This window comes from Erpetoichthys calabaricus, chromosome 4 (assembly GCF_900747795.2).
Source record: "Erpetoichthys calabaricus chromosome 4, fErpCal1.3, whole genome shotgun sequence".
Classification (NCBI taxonomy): Eukaryota; Metazoa; Chordata; class Cladistia; order Polypteriformes; family Polypteridae; genus Erpetoichthys; species Erpetoichthys calabaricus.
In genome coordinates, this window is record NC_041397.2 from 117,539,984 (window position 1) to 117,560,255 (window position 20,272).

Sequence of the window (20,272 nt, forward strand, 5' to 3'; positions counted from 1 at the left end):
GAGAAGAAGATGATGCATGGAGATGAAAGAGGTAAGCATCCTACAGGAGAGTCAGGGTTCAAGCACTAGTTAAGATAGGATGATGATAAATCTATTATTATTATTATTATTAATATGAGGATTGTTTATGTATTATATTTTATAAAGCATAGTACCTTCTGTTACCTGTTATGTTTTTGGAGTAGTGTAAATATCTTAACTTTTATGCCCTCTTCACTCATTCATAGGTCTGGGGCCTAATCCAGAGCTCCAGCTACTTCCAACCTTATATTTGTAAATGGCAGAATTAGATGCCCAGCAACACAACAACAGTATAATATACTAACAGTCTAAGATATTGATCTCTCAGGTCCTCTATAACCATTTTTATCAGTGGCTCTGCAAATACTTTTCAACAAGATCACTTTTTATGCATCATGTAGGCCTGTTGTCTTGTTACAGTATACTGTAGACTTCCACTGACTAGAAGAAATAATTTTGGCTTCTGCTAGAGGCAGTTGTTTGATACAATAGTCTGCATTTTAGTAAAGCCTGCTTTTAGGGTATTTATCATAGCTGTGAATGTGGGGCTGAAAATTCTGTCTGAAAATTCTGAAATGCCAGATCTAGTAGCCCACAATAATAATGTAGTCTAAAGATCCTTAACTGGACATCATGAAACAGTCTTTCAGAGAACAAAACAATATTTAGAAAATGGAGTTATACAATAATATTTTCCAATCTGCAACTGAGAGTCTCTGTTTAGGATCACAGGCAGATGACCAAAAAGAATGTTACGAAACACTAACAGTAGTCCATGTTATTCCAGAAGAAAAGATCCGTACAGCAGCTTGTCATTGTTTGTCTGAGATACTATGGTTATTCAATAGTGACTGTGCTTCTGAAGTGAAGCTTTTGAGTGAGGTAAGTGGCCACTTTCTGACCACATCCTTAACAGTTTGCTTGCATAACCCAGCTATTACTGTATATTTCAGACAGGGATCTTCCCCTAGCTGGGGTTTAATTCCTTGTTTTAATTTATTTAAGTTAATGTTACTTTTTTTAATTATCCACTTTGTTTTCTACACCTGATTTATGTGTCTTGTGTCTTGTAGGTGGTTCCCCAAGAGGCAGGACCACCTGCCCATTATCACCTGGGACCACCCTCAACTCTACTGTATAAAGGTGTGGATTTCCCACATTCCTGCCAGTTCATTTGAATGTGCTAGGGAGTTGGTTAGTTTACTTGTGCTTTCTACTGTGCTTTCATGATTATTGGACTTCTAACCTATTTAAGTTTACTTGTGTTTATTGGATTTTTGATCCATTTGCCCTGCCTATTGACCACTCTTAGGATTCTTGTATTGAAACTTTGTTTGCATTGGATTTTCTTATTTTTTTAGGCAACTCCTTTTTGCTCCAACAGTTTTGTTTTTGTTGAAAAGCATTTTTTGGAAAATAAATCTTCTGCCCTTAAATCTATCTGGGTTTTATGGTAAATTTCGCCCCTAGTGGGTATTTTGGAGAATTGTGGAACTCTCTTTGTCCTTTGGAACTCCAAGTTCATCACTCCAGTTACGACATGATGTCATATAATCTCTGGTTATATGTTGTCATGCCCAGGTGTCTGGATGAATATGTGGTAAAATATCTGCTCTTTGAAGATGTAGCTGCTTAACAGTGATAACATCTCTCTGTAATAACAAGTAACTACTATGTCTTGACAGCACTTTTTTCTCTTCTAAGGTCATCACCATTTTTTAAAACAAGACATACATAGACATACTGGTTAAAATGTTTGTCCCCAAAGAAAGAATAATGGTCTTTCCCAAGCTGAGTATAATTTTATTCCATTCTCTGTAAAGGATTTGGATAAGTGAATGAACCCCTTCTGCAACAGCATAACATATTCAGTAACTCAGACTGTGATGGCCCTTTCTGAAGTCCTTGCTGAGGTCAAAATAGGGGCCACTGCAATGAAGTCTGTCATTCTTCAAAAGTTTTATTGTGATGGACATCACAGATGAATCCCCCACAACATATTAGTAGCTGCTATGGTTGACAGTTTTAATTGAGGAGGATAGGAGAGAATTTTGGCACGTTTGGGGCATATTTAGCACCATGTGAAAAGCTTCTCATTAATGGACACTCTGTTATTCATATCTTGGCTGCATTTGATGCAATATTATTAATTGTCAATGTTGCGGTGGGCTGGTGCCGTGCACGGGGTTTGCCTTGCGCCCTGTGTTGGATGGAATTGGGTCCAGCAGACCCCCATGACCCTGTAGTTAGGATATAGTGGGTTGGATAATGGATGGATGGATGGATGTCCAAAGAAAAGCAGATTAATGAAAATGTGGTGTTCATCCTCAACATCATTTGAGCTCCTTAGGCATGGATCTTTATTAACATGGTAGAAAGATTTCTGTCATCTTCTTTCCACATTCTTCACTAGGTCAAAGTATTGTACACAGTCATTGTAACAATAGCAATTCATTAACAATCCTATTATTTTAGCTTAAACTTGTGGTGAACTGAGATATGCTCAAATGTAGGCAGAGACATTAGTACTGCTCAAAAACTATTAAATATGGCTAACTTGAATGATACCTGATGTCCCAATATACTGTATCTAGCATATACTGTATGACAATGAAGTAGCATGTTTCGATTAGCTAATGTGTGATGATATGAAGTATTGATAAAGTGCAATATGAACATTTCTTGAGACAAAATATAAGTTTAGTTATTTATGGTTTAAAGTGGTGACCAGCTTTGTAATGCTGACAATCATGTCTTGCATCTAAGCCCTGTACATCTATTCTTCAAGGTTACTGGACAGAGTGATTATTATTTATATTTCAGGAGCTAAACAATGTGATTTGCATTAGAATCAAAATGGATGGTGCACTTACTAGATTGTCAGATGCATGCTGGCCAGATGTACCCACAGAAGCAGAAGAACACACAAAGCAGCCATCCGGCATTGTCTTCTTCACATGAAAAACTGAAAAACTGCACTGTGGTGTGGGGGCCTGTAAAATGCAACTAACAGTATGCCCTTGTTATGTGTTTATGTGTTTTTGTTATTATTTTTGCATTATTATTTTTCATATTTTATAAATTTTCTGTTATTTTAGCCGCACAGATCCATCATCCTAAGTGAAAATTTCAGGCCGGGATGATGTCGGTATGAATTGTGCAAAATAGCCTTTTTGTGGAGATCTGTTTAAGCCTGTGATGCACTAGCACCCTTTCAAGAGCTATTTTCTACTTTGTGCTCTTTATTTCCAGTATAGGCTTTACTCTCACTGCAACACAGTTTTAGATTAAACAAATTTGGTGATGTTATGTTATATTGAGGGCCAGAGACAATACAGGTAATATTTGGAACAGGATAGGAACTAAATCTGGCCAAGGTGCCAGGTTATTACCACACCATCTCATGCACACCTCCAATCTCATAGGGTTCCAAATTTGAACCACCAGTAAACCTTGCACGCATGTGTTGTGGAGGACAGGACACTTCTTCTACATGGATATGTGAAGATTGACCTGATTCCAAACCACCTTTGTTGAGCTCAAGACATGTCCAAGACCACAACTAGCCAAGATGGAGTCTAAGTGGCATTAAGACCAATTAAACAGATAGACAAAAAATTAGTGCTTAACTAGAATTCAACTAGTTCTAGCTTTATTTTACACAGTAAGTGATACTACCAAGGTCTAAAAGCAGGACTAGGAAGCAGCAGTACTAATTAGATATAAATATGAAACACAGAACACACTATGCACCAAACTGTTTTGTTGCCAGGCTATTTGTATCATTCAGCTTCTACTTAACATGGCATGATCAAGGCACCAAAGTTCTCAGATTACAACATTATCGTCCAGCTAAACTAAGAGTTCCAATAGTTTTCATTTTTATATTCATTTGCCATTGGTATTTTTTTCAAAAAGGATTAAAACTGAAAGATTATTATAATATAAAATAATGAAAGGTTGGTTAATGATTTTATTTGCATCTTCTTTTCTTGGTGTACGTGACTCAGTCATTTTTAGAGCTTAGAGGCATGACATTGTTTGACCACAGGCAGTTTGTAGTTCCACTGTCCTGCCTTGCTTCTCAGCTAGCTGAGATAAAGCTCCATCAGACACCTGAAACCCTGTTCAGGACTAAGCAGGTTTGAAAATGACTGACTATTAACACAGTATTAGATACACTGTAAATGGCTATTCTGAATTCATGCTACATATATGCCTTCAAAGACAATAAACAATCATAAAAGTTCATCTGGCAGATGAAAACTGGACGCAACATATTTGGATCAAGATTCTATAATGGGCAAGCCATAAAATATCGAAATTTTAAATGAGCCCTTTTTCTTGCATTTTTATTCAGTTATTAGCAGTGTATCATGGTGCAATGTTGATTGAACTGTACTCTCTGCATGTGACAATATGTCTGCTATTTGTTAGCAAACTTGTTAGATGACAGTCTGGATGCTTTGTTACAGCTACTTTAGTTGCCTTGTTCTGGTGCAGGGGTGGGCAATGTCAATCCTGGAGAGCCGCAGTGGCTGCAGGTTTTTGTTCCAACCCAGTTTCTTAATGAGAAAACAATTATTGCTGATGAAACACTTATTGCTTAAGTGACATTTTGATGCTTCATTTTAGTGGTCTTGTTTGTTAAGGTTCCCCACCCTCGATTGCTTATTTCAATCTTAAACAGCTGCATTGATTGTTTTAATGGCTCCTTAATAACAATAAAATGTAAATGACAAAGCAGCCAGGAGTTCTCCATCGAGTTTGTTTTCATTTACATCTGTGAGTGTTCACCATGAACTGTTTGATTTAATAAAACATGTAATAGAAAATGTGACAGACTGAAAATTATCTGTTTTAGGCTTCAAAACATTTAGATGATATCTTTGGAGAGGAAAAAATCTACGATATAAGAAGCTTACATTGCAGACTAACAAGCCATAAAATTAAATAAGGTGTGAACCTGGCAAGGATTGGTTTCTAATTAACCAGTGGGGTTGGAATGAAAACCTGTAGCCACTGCGGCTCTCCAGGACCAACATTGCCCACCCCTGTTCTATTGCTATTTCTAGAGACTTGGAAAAATCTATCTCGTTGTCCAGCAGCAACAAAGTCCCAACACTGAACAGTTTCTTCCTCATTCAACATCAAGCACAAATCACAGCAACATACTGATTAGTGATTACTTTCAGCACCTACTTACACAAGGTGTACTTAAAATGTAGCTTAATAATTGAAGTTTCCTTACAACTTCAACATGAGGCAGAGAAATGTACATGGCTTAACACAAAGCACAGTAGCTTTGGGCTATCCATAGAAACCTCATCCAAAGGTGCTGTGCAGCTGCTAGGGGTGAGCGTGACGTGTACTTAGTCTTTTGAGAGCTGTTGATTTAATTCTTTCCCATTGTGCTGCCTGTATAAGGGATGATTACAATGTGATGGCTGATTTGCTTGCACTAGCTGCTACAATAAACCTCCATTTTTTCAATTATACTTGTACTGCCTCAAAGCTTATTTTCTAAGATTTATATAAAGGCTGCAAACAGTCATTAGAAGAAGGTAAAATGGAGGCCTCTTCTTCCCTAAAAGCAGTACTAAATCTATGAATCTAAGCAATATATGGAGCATGTGAATGTAATTTACTTCATAATTCTAAAACATTTCTGTTTTAGTTTGAGGGTGCCTCTACATTCTATGACAGTTAAAGTCTGTGGGAAGCAAAGTTCAGTTTATAGGAAAAAGTTATCAAAACCTTTAAAAACAATATGCAGAAAAAGCAAATAAAAGTTGGATGTAACTCACTAGTTCATGGCCAGCTAAGCCTTCCAGAAGCTCCAACAGCTGCCTGCCATCTCGAAGGTCAGTGAAGAGATCTTGAATCTGTGATTTCCCAGCCTGTGCAAGAGAATGAAACACTGAGTTGTAAGACATTATAAAGCCTGAGTATTACTGCTTAGAGACAAAAAGAAAAGAAGTATTTTAAATAATACATTTATGACATCAAAGCCTGGGTAATGTAATTAGGTATGTATTTTTATCCTATATCATTTACAAGTCTTTAGTATAACAGTGAAGGACAAGAAGGCATGAAACAAAATGATTCAATATTATAACATTTTTTAAATGCAGTTCCATTAACACACAGGCTTGGCAATTATGATGTACCCAAACTGATAGACAGGAATTATTAACTACATGTAAACCATAGTTTTCTTTCTAAACTGTTTTCCTTGCTTTGGGAAGACAGGAAAATGTATTTATAGATTTAATTTGCTCAGAGTGCCTCTTCAGTTTTCATTAATTCACTTCACATAATTACCAAAGGCATTGTGACTATATTTGTAAACTGAAAATTCTTTCAGTTCAGACATTTGCCCCCAAAGACATGCCCTTAACTACAGGGACCTTTCTCATAACTGCCCACAAATTAGCTGTTCAGTTTCATTCTTAGTGTTCCTGCTTGTGTAAGAATATTAACCAATAGCAATGCTGTATTAATATCATAAGTCAGTTAATAAAATGAAATAAGTTTAGATAGATAGATAGATAGATAGATAGATAGATAGATAGATAGATAGATAGATAGATAGATAGATAGATAGATAGATAGATAGATAGATAGATAGATAGATAGATAGATAGATAGATAGATAGATAGATAGATACTTTATTAATCTCAAGGGGAAAACATTTAAAAGTTTTTTAAAAGGTATTTAAAAATAAACGTTTATTTATTGCACTTGTTTTCAAACTAAATTCTTTAATTTATTTTATACATTCCCAAATGAAAGGAAGCTACTAGCAAGTTTTTTAAATGTAAAAAAATTAAAAATGTATAATACATTGTGAGGAACGACCGACAGTTCAGCCGGGATATCTCTGGAAATGAAGAATGGAAGGCAGCCTTTTCAGGGCACTGCATCCCCCGGGACGCTAGGTGGCAGCTCCCCTGGACGGCTACAGTTCCCCAGATTCACTTAGGGAATCCTGGGACATGGAGTCTGTTTCCTCAGCCCTGTTGGGTGCCGTGGGTGCCGCCAGAGGGAGCTCACAAAGAACCTGGGGACTCCTATTGTTACAACAACCCAGAAGTACTTCGGAGTCACGAGGACGGAAGCCCGCAGTACTTCCGGACTACTTGAGAATGGATAATGTGGCGTTTAACCCGGGAGGAATACTTCCGGGTCATGGACTATTTAAAGGACTGCTGAAGACCCAGCAAAGAGAGACGGAGTTGGGAGGTTGGGTGACTAAGCTGCTGGGAGTGGAGGATTGTTATTGATTATTGATTTGTGAATTGTGGAGTGTGCGGTGCTTTGTGCACTTTATTTAAAGAAAAATATTAAAATTCTTCTTGGTGCTTTTTATAAGTGTGTCTTGGACGTCTGTCTGGTGGTTTTCACGGGGCAATAGTGCCTCTAGCGTCCACAACATTAAGCATATTAATTGGGTATTAAATTGAAATCAGAGAGTTTTGCTACTGTAAGCTATCATAATTTTTATTGTCATCATAATATATTTCGTAACTAGTAGAGGGCGTTACAGCACCTCAAACCCCAGACATAACTTCACCAACACACGTCCCAGTATAATAAAAAGGATTATTTGTATAAATACCATACTAAAAGATTTTGAAATCACAAATAACACAATTCTTTCTCTTTTTTCACCTCCACTCCTCCCAGGAGAGTTTTGTCCTCTTCCACCTGACTCTTTGACCCAACTTGCCTGAATGAGGTTGAGCGGCTTCACTTATCTTGTACCCAGCAGCACTTCTGCCACTATGGAAGCAACCCTGGGTCAAACAGAAGCCCTACAAAGTAGGGAACTTTAATCCCTGTGGCTACCACGGAACCCAACAGGGCTGCCCAATTGGATAACAAGTCCCAGCACCAACACGTCAGAAACCAGAACCAGGACTACTACCATCCAACAAATTGGGGGAATGATGTAGTCCTAACAGGATATCTACCCAAATCCTTCCTTCATACTGGTCTCCCGGCCAGGTATTGCTCTTCTGTCCAACCCTGCCAGCATGCCTATTTCTGCACTGACATCTTCTGCCACCCTCCTGGCTAAGGCAGGTAACACCCTGTTACTCTTTCTGCTCATCTGCAACCTGGGCCTTCCAGCCAGGCAAGGGAAGGGAGTCCATCCCGGCAGGGATGTGACACCCTGAATACCACCCATTACAATATTGAAAAAACTTAAGGGGGACAGGGGCTTTTTTGAGTACTTATAGGTCCTCCCAATTAAAAAGTTTAAAAGTCTCATTTTAGGCATCCACCTAATTTGTTCAATTTATGGTTGTACATCCCAGAGCATAAAGCAACACAATTGGGTACAAAGCACATACTAACCCCAGAAGACACTCATACAGACACTCGCTCTTACTCAAACTGGACCTGCTTAGAACCAAGCTAACCAAACACACAAATCTTTGAGATATAGCAGGAAAACTGGTATTTGAAAGAAAACTTCATGCAGACACTGGGAAGAAGAATGCACTCCATGTAGACAGCGCCTAGGTGTGTTTTCTAATGTAGTCCTCTGAACCACTTAAACACATTACATTAAATTATTAAAGTGAAATAAATTCAACCTTGTTGGCTGGTTGCTCCACAAGTTTTGGAGCATAGATTTTTTATGGCCAGATGCCCTTTCTGACACTCACCTCCTTTAGTCATCTTTTATGTCACATAAGAAGAATGGAGTCCTTTTTCTATCTCCAAGTTACAAGGATATTAGATGCAGGCATTAGTGACCTGGGGTTTGAATAAGGTTACCATATATACAGAAAATAAGGTGTGAGTGGTCAGAGGAGAATTTTCAGACCACAAATACGCAAATACCCTTCATAGAATAGCAGAACTGAACACACAACTGAACAACAGACTCTGCGTAAGAGTATGTTGGGTTCCACTCATTCCAGCTAAGAACAAGCAGATGAGACTGCACTGTTTTTGTAATCCTTGAAACTGCATAACTGAAAAATCAAAAAGTGTCCAGCCTGATGATTTTTGCTCTAGCATGCAGATGGTAAGGACAGAATTTGGAATACTCAACATAAATCTATGTATCCATCCTGCACTTCATCAACAGTAAAGGATGGTGTTGGTAATGTAGTGCTACAATGTATTTTTTCATAGCACAAAGTAGGCTCCTTTATACCAGAGGAACATCATTTGAATGTCATTGCATACATTGTTTCTGATTATGTTGACCATTTTTTGGATCATATGGTCGGCAGCAATGCTTGTGTATGCTATGGGTATGCTCCTATGCGCCATGTTGCTAGGCATGCTTCACCTCAAGTTATTTTCTTGAACATGTCATTGACTTGTGGCCTACATTCTCACCAAATGTGAGTTCAAAAAATACCTTAGAGTTATGAAGTGGATAGGAATTTTCGCAGCAAAAATGTCTGGCTGGTAGATCTGCAGGTACTGCAAGATACCAGTGACAGAGCATCAAAATCATTATGGAATTTTTGTTGCACCTAACCATATCTCAAAGAATTCAGGCAGATCATTGGGCAAAATGGGCCCTACAGGGTACTTGATACAAGTGTACCTTACAAAGTGGCCGTTGAAAGTTTCTATACATATACAGTACACATTCATGGTTAAGTTAGGTCTATAACTGTAAATGAGGAAACAATACAAAGCAAGCATATCTATTTTCTCAAGAGATAAAGTTATTATATGGTATAATGATGGAATAACTTAATAATTTCAACAGCTTGACTTGTTTAAATTTTCTCCCTGCTGCATTATGTTTACTTCACACACATCAGACTGACATTCTCAGCTGCAGAATATTACTGCATATAATCTTTCTTAAGAGGAAGGCATGGAGTGTGATAATCTTGGATTCAATGCCTATGAACCTTTTTTCATTAACCAAGAGCCAATACCGTCTCGTGTCTGCAGTTAAACTCCCATTAGCTCGGTTTAACAATAATGACATCTTTCAAGGAAAGCTCGGTTGCTGTGATTTTGATAAAAACTCTCGTATTTGTCATTGTGAAAGTATTAATATATCACAGCATGAAGAGGAAAGATAAAAATGTGATAAGATTTAATAAACTCCTCTGCTGCTGGACATTTGGCAATCAGTATATTCCTCAAACTCAAATAAATTGTCTCATGTCAAATAGCAAGCCACATAGCTTCTTCTACTCGAGGACAACTAATTAAAATTTGAGATTTTTGACTGTATGACTGAAGTATCATTATCTATGATAGAGTGTTAGCTTTGTTGGAACAAAACAAGAGCAGTTACTGAAAACTGTGGCTGCAAACTTTACATACATATTTCCACTAAATTGAGCAAAAATGGTGTGGCAAATGAGTCGATGCTGCAGCAAAACACCTCTGATAGCACATCTCTGTTGGCACTAATAAATATTCTGCTGTAAGTTTACACATTCCGGGGGAACAGAGGTTATGTTTTTAATAAATAATTTCCTATTGAAAGGCTAAAGATATTAAACTCTCAATTGTTTGATATTCCTTGCAAATAAGGGCAATGAATTGATTTCAAGTTGAATAAGCCCTGAATTAATTTATATTTTGGAAGAAAATCTGAGAAGAATTTCCAGCCCACTGCTTTTATATATTTAGATGAAAGAATAAATTAATAAAATAAACACAAATGTTTATGACCCCAATTTTGTGAAAGCCAGCTCAAGAGATAACAGAGGAAGTGAGGTGGTTGTATTTCATTACTTGTCTCTTCCTAATTGAGCATTTTCATGAGGTAATGGATGTAAAGGTTGCAAAAAAATTAAGAGAAACAATCAGCTGTGGATTCAGAAAGTTTCCAAACCCTTTCACATTCTACACACTTTATTGTGCTGAAGATTTAATTTTAAAGGCATACATTTGCCATTTTTGCCCATTAGTCTTCACTCAGTAACCCATGACAAAGTGAAAATACGTGTTCAGAAAGGTTTACAAATGTATTAAAAACCCAAAACTGAAATCACTCATTCATTTAAGCATTCAGTATTGGCAGCAATTACAACTTTGAGTCATCTTAAATAAGTCTACATGTTTTGCACACATGGATTTGGGCAGTTTATCCTATTCTTTCATGCAGATCCTCTCAAGCCCTATCAGACTAGGTGAGAAGCATGTGTAAAATGTCATCTTTAGGTGTCTTTGGGCAGAGGGTGGGTGAAACCTGCTGAATCATTAAAGGATTTTGGCTTATGCAGATCAGTAAGCATTTTGAGTGCCCATCTGGTGCAGATTTTATGGCACCCTAAGTCATCAATGCTCTATGACACATGTAGATCAACTGCTGATTTCCAAATGTGCAGCAACAGCAGCCAACGTAATCCGTCGGCCTTCTCTGATGAACGCATTCGCCATGTTGAAGTGGGCTTGTGTGTGCGATGCTGATGGTCGACCAGATTGAGCTTTGTTGGTTTCTAACCTTTCAAAAACTTTTTGTTGAGTCATGCTGTTTTCACTTCTGTATTGAGCCAATATCCTTTGGTGAATTTCAACAGGTTTCACTTCCTCTGTCCAAAGAAATGCACAATGGAGCATTGTTCAACAATGGTGTAATCTCAAAGCAGAACATTCATATTTATTTGACCTTGGTTTCAACTAGACTAATGGCAGAGCACTGCACTGCGCATGTTTGAACTATTATGTCAGCTTGTGGTTATCGCATAATTTTCAAATTACCTTTACTTTTTGAATTCTCCTTGTAGTGTAGTATTATACAGTGTAGCACAGTTCTTAACTTGTCTTGTACTTGTGCTGTGTTTTTGTGTATGTTGCACCATGTTCCTGGTGAAGATTATTTTATACCAATGTATGCAGTAATACTGTGTATGAATGGTATGACAACATAGCCACTTGACTTGACTTGACTAGGTAGCCACTCTATCATAAATGCCTGATTGATGGTATGCTCCTGAAATGGCTGTCAGTATGACAGGTCTTACCATTTTAGCAGAGGAATTCTGAAGCTCTGTTCATGTGACCACTGGATTTTTGGTCAACTCCCTAACCAAAAATGGTTTTAAATTCTTGTCCTGATCTATGCCTCACCACAGTCGTATCATGGATGCCTACAGAGAGTTCCTTGGACCTCATGGCTTGTTTTCTGTTCTGGCATGCTGTGTGAATTGTGGAACCTTACAGTATATACACAAGAGTGTGCTTTTCTAAATGATGTCCAGTCAATTCAGTTTGCCACAGATGGACTCCAGTCAAGTTCTAGACACATTTCACGGAGAATTAAAGCAAACAGGATGCACCTGACCACAATTTGGAGTGCCACAGCAAAGGATCTGAAAACTTATAGAAATGAAAGGTTTCAGTTTTTGAAATTTGACAAACTGAAAATGTTTCTGAAAACATCTATTCCCTTTGCCATTTTTGGTAATTGAATGTAGATTAATGGGAAAAAAATTCACATTTATTCATGTAAAAATTAAATCTACAACACAATAAAGTGTTTAGAAAGTGAAAGGGACTGAATACTTACCAAATCCATTATATTTGGTTTTTTCAAATTTATGAAAGGCTTAAGGGAATATTTAAAGAAGACTGAACTCACTAAAAGACAAAAACTGTCTGAGTGTCATCTTTTAGAAATACCTACATTCTGTCACCCAGGTGTCACTTTTATGGGGAATCCTTTTTATTTATACAAAACTAAGAAGCTAGTAAAATTCTCTTGTGGATCTCAAACCTTGGAGGAGCATTTATCAATCAGTTGTTAGTCTTTATAGTAAGCATGACAGCAATTGTGAGAAGGCAGAGATACAGAATGTAAGTTTTATTTTCAGTATACAGTATATTAAGGGCAACCTAACCAGTGAAGACCTGTGAATTGGTGTAGACTACTCTGTTCCACATCTAGGCAGAGAGGTCATTAAGGTGATGAAATCTGGATTTAATCTGCTGGATGGAAGAGTATAAATCAAAGAGGATGACAGAGAGTTTGTATAACCATGCCCTTGATGTTATGCCTGTAAAAAAGTAAACTGACTTGTATTACAAGGACAGCTTAACAGCTGATTTTGTCATAAAAATAAACAAAATAGAAATAGGTCCCCTAAAAAAAGAAAAAAGTGTTTTGCTTTTAAAAGGACATTTGAAAAAACTGATCAGGAGATGCAGAGATGAAAAAAGAATGGCTGAATGGGAAGTCAAGACCTAAACCAAAATGACAAAGTATCTAAGCAATGACACAAATTGAAAGAGAAAAATACTAGTCCAAATCATAGCAAGGGGATTATACCAAAAAAGTGCAAAAATCAAATGACGGCAAACCGGCCATGTTTTCATAGCCACAGAGTCACGGGATGATTGGTCAAATGACTGCAAGTTACCACTGCAACCGTTAAAAACAAGGCCTAAAACAAAGGCACCCATAAAAATTAAAGATGACACGGCAGTAAAAACATAAACAAATTATTATAGACATACTGAGAAGAACGTTTCACATCATGACACTTGAAAGATTAAAAAAAATCACTGGTGACTACTAGATTAAAGGAACCCGATTTAAAGATAAGAATGATAAAGAAGAATGTGTACGCCCTGAAAGAAAATGATGGCATGCAAAACTTATACAAATGTTTGAGTTTCAAAAGGCTTCAAAAAAGTCAAGTAGTCCTTTTAATATTTCTGCAATCTAGAAGCTCTGCTTAAAGTAATCAGATGAAAATGAAGAAGTGCAGACAGCTGACAGAATATGTTCAAACAGGTTGACATTACCTATGAAATTCTTTTCTTAAAATGTCACGGAAACAGACGTGCCAGATCTTTAAAGAGTTCATTTGCAACGCAAAGAAGATGTGATCTATTAGTTATAAAATCCTTGTGGGTGTTTTTCATAGTAAGAAGAGAACATTTTTTTTTTATTTCTGTCCTTGTGCTTTCTACAGTAACAGCCAGCATATTATTATTTGAGATGGACAATTCTAAGTCAATTTATATGGTTCAAATCCCATCTGTAACTATATTATGTATCACATTTTTCTTAAAAAATAGACATTTTAATTGTCTATGTCTCAATCAATGACTAAAGAAAATATTATCCCATATGAAGTCCTAAATCAGACTTTTCTCATTCAACATAAAGAAATAGAAAAACAAAAGATATTTCTCTCACATATAATAAACTACAGCAATAGCAGTGTGTAGTGTGAATAATCAACTGTATTTAATTAAGTAAGAAATGGACTATCCGTAGGTTTAAGTTACACCAGGGGCACTGAGAGATGTTGATACCACATTTTTACAAATTGTGAACAGCAAAATGTACAAACCTTCATAAAGTCACTGGTAATTAGCATAAAGATGTCCTCTTAAACCCCATGGTAGGCAGCGGCAGTCCTGGAGGGCCGCAGTGGCTGCAGGTTTTAATTCCAGCCTAGCTTCTTAATGAGAAGTCAATTGCTGCCTTTGAAGCTTTTATACTGAAGCAATATTTTTATGCTTCATTTTAGTTGTCTTGGCTTGATAAGTTTCCCTACCATTAATTTCTTCTTTTAGTCTTAAACAGTTGCATTAACTGTTTTTAATTGCTACTTTTTAGCAAAAGGGTGCAAATGACAATGGAACCAACAGCTCTCCATTTAACTTGTTTCCATTTACACATGTGTATATTCATCTCATTTCAAAGAAGTATTTGGTGTGCTAATTGATAGTATTCTTGACATAGTAAACTCGTCATTAGATACGGGGGTCTTCCCAGACTGTCTTAAGATTGCTGTAGTTAAACCCCTGCTCAAGGAAAATAATCTTGACTCCTTCATTTTTGAAAATTTTAGACCTATTTCTAGCCTGCCTTTCTTAAGTAAAATCCTAGAAAAGGCAGTCATTATGCAGCTAAATGATCACCTGAATAAACATTCTATTCTTGACAAGTTTCAGTCAGGTTTTAGAACAAATCACAGTATAGAAACTGTGCTAGTTAAAGTAGTAAATGACTTATGGGTAAATGCGGACAGAGGCCGTTTATCTGTTCTCATTCTCTTAGATCTGAGTACCGCATTTGATACCATTGATCACAAAATTCTTAGAAATCGCCTTAGTCAGTGGCTGGGCCTCTCTGGCAATGTCTTTAATTGGTTTGAGTTTTACTTGGCAGGTAGAAAATTCTTTGTTTGTTGTGGTAATTATAATTCAGACACATGATATGCTATAAGGTGTTCCACAAGGATCTATTCTGGGTCCGCTGCTCTTTTCGATCTACATCCTTCCATTAGGTCAGATTATTTTATGGCATAACGTGAGCTACCACAGCTATGCTGATGACACACAACTGTATTTATCAATAGTGCCTGATGACCAAGACTCTCTTGATTCACTGATACAATGTCTTAGTTGTGTTTCTGAATGGATGAGTAGTAATTTTCTCAAACTAAAAAATGAGAAAACAGAAATTTTAGTGATTGGCAAAAATGGATATAGTGAGGGTATTAGAAATAAACTTGATCCATTAGGCTTAAAAGTCAAGACAGAGGTAAAGAATTTAGGGGTAATTATTGACTCTGATCTAAATCTTAAATCAAATATTAATCAGATCACTAGGGAGCATTTTTTAACTTAAGAAATATAGCAAAGGTTAGATCCCTTATTACTTTGCAAGATGCTGAGAAATTAGTTCATACTTTTGTTTTCAGTCGGCTAAACTACTGTAACACACTCCTCTCAGGACTACCCAAAAAAAGCATCAATCGATTGCAGCTAGTGCAGAATGCAGCTGCTAGAATCTTAACTAGGAAAAGAAAATCAGAACACATCTCTCCAGTTTTGATGTCACATTTGTAACCCTTGCCATTTAGTATCGATTGCTAATGGTTTACAAAGCCTTAAATAATCTCGCTCCATCCTATATTTCGGAATGCTCTCACCTTACACTCCAAATCGTAACCTTAGATCTTCAAACGATGTCTACTTATAATTCCAAGGGCTCAACTTAAAAGAAGTGGTGAGGCAGCCTTCTACTGTTATGCACCTAAAATCTGGAGCAGTTTAGTAGTGTAATAGTATGAAAATGTGCTATATAAATAAATGTTGTTGTTGTTGTTGTTGTATCTGGTTGATTATACCTGGAAGGAAACTGAAGAGGAAAGGGAAAAAAATCTATGATATAAGAACAACCTGACATTGCAAAATCAAAACAGTAACAAGCCATGGAATGAAATAAGATCTGTTATCTAAGCAATTAACTTGAAATGAAAACCTGCATCCACTATGGACCTCCAGAATAAAGTTTGCTTAGTGCTTGGGCATTTTTTAAAAACAATCTTGCCATCTGAATCACTAAGTTTACTGTTTTGCTAATTATTTTGGAAAAATATCTGTCACACTCTGCTATTACCATACTTTTTAAAGTAAGGCAGAACTGGACAACACAACTGAAAATTACACTCAAAGAATATTATGAAAATAAGGCTGCTACATGATTTGTTTGTATAGTTTGACAAGGAAATCCAGATTTGTGATTTTACAATATTAATGTTATAACCTTTAACATAAAAGTATCGATCAGTAAGAAGAACTAAATAACTATTAATATTATTCATGTGTAATAGTCCAAGACATCATAACCTAAAAAAAGAATGCTTCAATACAGTATTGCCCTTACTGTTATAAAAAAAAATCTTTTAATGCAAATAAATGAATGAATAATCAATCATTCACACAGAAATGCAGGCATGCTAGTGTACATACACAAAGTCTAAATGCACTTTTTGAGTTTATAGTATACCTTCCATAATAGTTAATTTATCTTTTATAAAGTTGAATTTCTTCCATAAAGTGAGCTTCTAGTAAAAAAGAAATAATAACATTATTAGTTAGTTATAGCTAAATCTCAAATTATGTACTTTTGGTTAAAAAACAGTTTGCCACAATAAATCCATCCATCCATTATTCAACCCGCTGAATCCGAACACAGGGTCACGGGGGTCTGCTGGAGCCAATCCCAGCCAACACAGGGCACAAGGCAGGAACCAATCCTGGGCAGGGTGCCAACCCACCGCAGGCCACAATAAATACCACTCTATTATAAAAGTAAAAATAATCACACTTTATAAACTAGTCATGCATAATTATTTCACTTAACCTAAATGTTGACTTAACTGACAAAATAGAGCAGCAAAAGGTTTTAAAGCCTAACACTGACACTGAATGGCGAAGACATAATAACTTTGATTCAGAGTCAGTTCAGTGGAGATCACATTGAAGTAAAATAAGAAAAAGCACTTTTTTTTAAGCTTATTTGGGGGTCATATAAAAACTGGTTGTTAAACTGAGGATCATGCAAATTATTCTGAAAGGGACATTACTAACCTTACAGTACATGCCCGCTTTCACCTAAAATTTGCCTTTGGTTGAGGAAGAAGGCATATAATATTTGAACATAAACTAACAGTGCTGTAAAGGAAGCAGGATCACTGTCCTGAAGGATCGACGTTGCTTGATTATCAACAGCACCTTCCTTCATGCCTTCTTCTACCCATTGGAATTAGTAGTGAAACTGACTCCTTTAACACAAGTAGTGAAATCCTGAAAATAATTGATACCACAACAAATATAAGCCACAGGTAGCACCTCCTTTTCCGTCTAACAAAACCGTCTGAAACTGTCAACTGGTCTGACCCTTATCAAATCAAATTTACTCTTCCATGGCAAAGCAACCTAAATGAAAAGGGTCACATGCTGCGTGGGATTTGCTTCTCCTAGGCAGTGTCATTCTCTGCCAATTTCGGTTAACTACTGCTACTCACAGGTCTGTGTCACTTGATCATTATCCTTTTTGATAAGGTGAGCAACACTCTGGTGACAGAGTTGTGTGACAAGTCGTAGAGAAAAAATAAATAAATTGAGCATCCAGCTGTCCTCTTTTTTATTGTTCTTCTAATTTTGCAGTCACACCAGAATGTATCTAAAAATAGTGTAACTTTTACAGTATTCAATGTGTACTGTGAAGCAGAGCATAGTCATTGTGTAGCAATGCATATATAGTAGTTGCAAAACCAACATGAGGCCCTTCTAGTTTTTCCTTCGTCCTCTGCACTGCCTTGGCTCCTGATATCACATTTCTTCCTATAGTTCAGTCCTTCAGGCTGCACATCACCCTTCTGAACTGATAGGACCTACTGTGCTGCTTCAGCATTGGTGTCAGCACTAAGTGGCAACATTCCTCTGTTTTCATCTATAGAGACCTTTTATTGCCTTGTTTCCTTTTCCTGTCAATGGGCTTTGTGAATGTCTCTTAATACTAAACCCACCAAGTGAGAAAAAGGGTATTGCTAGCATTTACGGCAGTTAGTTGAAAAAAGAAAGAAGTTTAACAGTGTCTCATGCATTCAGTTTTCTAAGCTTTAGAATCTGTGATGGACAAATGCTATAATCAACATGGGTGTGTCTGGTAATTATTTTCTGTGCATTATTGACACTTCTCACTGCCTTCATGTTTATGCAAGAAATTTAAGCAGCTTATTAAATTTATCAGAATACATACAGTAACCTACTCAAGACTGACAGAGATCACTAATCTAGTCTTTTATACTATTTTACCTTCTGCCTCTAAACTGGCACATTTTACTTAGAAGAGATCATGAACAATTCCAGCATTTAGGCAAAAGATGAACACTATACCCCTCAATTCAGGACATATGGATTTTGCTCACAATTAAAGAGTCTCAGTAACAACACTTTGATTTGAGATTATCTAGCTATCTTTTTATATTTTCAATAATTAATTATGTTTGGAAACATTTTGGATCCAAGCTGTGATATAAAAGACATTCAAATTAAATTATTTTAAATGCATTAAATTAGAGCAGCATGGTGGTCGGTTTCTTAAAAGTTCCTGACTCGCTGCTCCAGATACCTGGGTTGCACTTCCTTTCAGTGCAGATGTTTTTTGATTATCTCTGAGGGTTATCTGCAGGCACTCCACATCCTGGGTTGTCCATGATCAATAAATCAAATACTGTAGCTGAGTGTAGGTGTTTGCAGGTGCGGTCATTGCTCTGGGTTAAAGTTCCTCTTTGTGTGGAGGTTACACAGTTTCCATATGTCTACAAAGATTTTCTCCACATCTTAAAGATGTTAGATTAATTGTTGACGACATGCAGTAAATATGTGTGAGACTGGGTGTCATCATTGCAATGGTCTGCAGTCTTGTTTAGGATTGGTTCTTCAGAGTGATGCCATTGGGGAATCATTTTTGGTTCTTAAAAAAAAGAACCTATATTTATTTTGATCTGTAACAGGTTTCATACAGGAAATAACCATGAATACACTCTTAAAAATACTGGTTCTTCAATGGCATTTTATGGTCCATTGCTGAGTTGTGTGGTTTCTTGTATAACTATTGCTTGACCAAGCACCATTTCATTCTAGGAAGGGTCCTTTGCATATGACATTGGTTCTTTGTGCTTTGAAAAACTTCCAAATATGTAGAAAAAGACAGAAATCTTTATAATGTTTGGTATGCTTCCTAGCGGGAAAGTAACAGATTATGAAAACCTGGGCTTAAGCGGTGTTATTGTATGGAGTATGAGATTTTTTAAAATCATGACCCTCTGCTATTTCACAAATTTGTTACCATCTATTCCTCATTATTTACTGTAAGGGGCGAAACCTAAACAAAAAAAACCATTCTTTCTGGAACCCTCGTGTGGGTGGGGCTTTTCAGAACCCAAAATGGTTACCCTATGGTATTGCTCTGAAGAATCTCTCAAGCACCTTTATTTTTAAGAGTGTAGATGGTAACAGATTTGTGAAATGCCAGTGGGTACCTTATTTTAAAAGGACTCTTGCTGCATACAATAACACAGGCCAAGACAGGTTTTCTTAATATGTTAGTGTCCTACTAGGTAGCCTACCATACATTAAAGGTTCCAGTTTTGTTCTACATATTATATAGTTTTTCAAAGAGCAAAGGCCCAACTCCATATGCCAGAATGTCAAGCAATGGTTTTACAAGGAACCAAACAACACAGTAAAGAATCGTAAAGTGCTATTAAAGAACAATTAACTTTAAGAGTGTGTATTTGATAGTTAACAGCCCTATAACAGAAAAAGGGACACAATTTGACTAAAAGAATAACTCAAGTGAATTTACTACTTAACTCTTGTCAGCCATTTACCTTTTGTATAGTAGATATTCCCATAACAATGTCTGATCTACCATTTTCAAAAACACTTTTTGTGGTACACAAGAAGAAATCCCACATCCACTGTAAATAGGCC

The 20,272-nt window shown here is 36.7% G+C and overlaps 1 protein-coding gene across 12 annotated transcripts in view; it reads right to left on the reverse strand.

Moving 5' to 3' along the window:
• Positions 1–20,272, reverse strand: part of dmd (dystrophin) — a 2,688,357-nt gene that overhangs the window by 1,986,406 nt on the left and 681,679 nt on the right. For all 12 annotated transcript variants that reach the window (XM_051926236.1, XM_051926244.1, XM_051926242.1 and 9 more), the window contains exon 3: positions 5,829–5,921. In XM_051926236.1, coding sequence (XP_051782196.1) covers positions 5,829–5,921 — 93 coding nt within the window. The remainder of the gene's footprint in view (positions 1–5,828; positions 5,922–20,272) is intronic.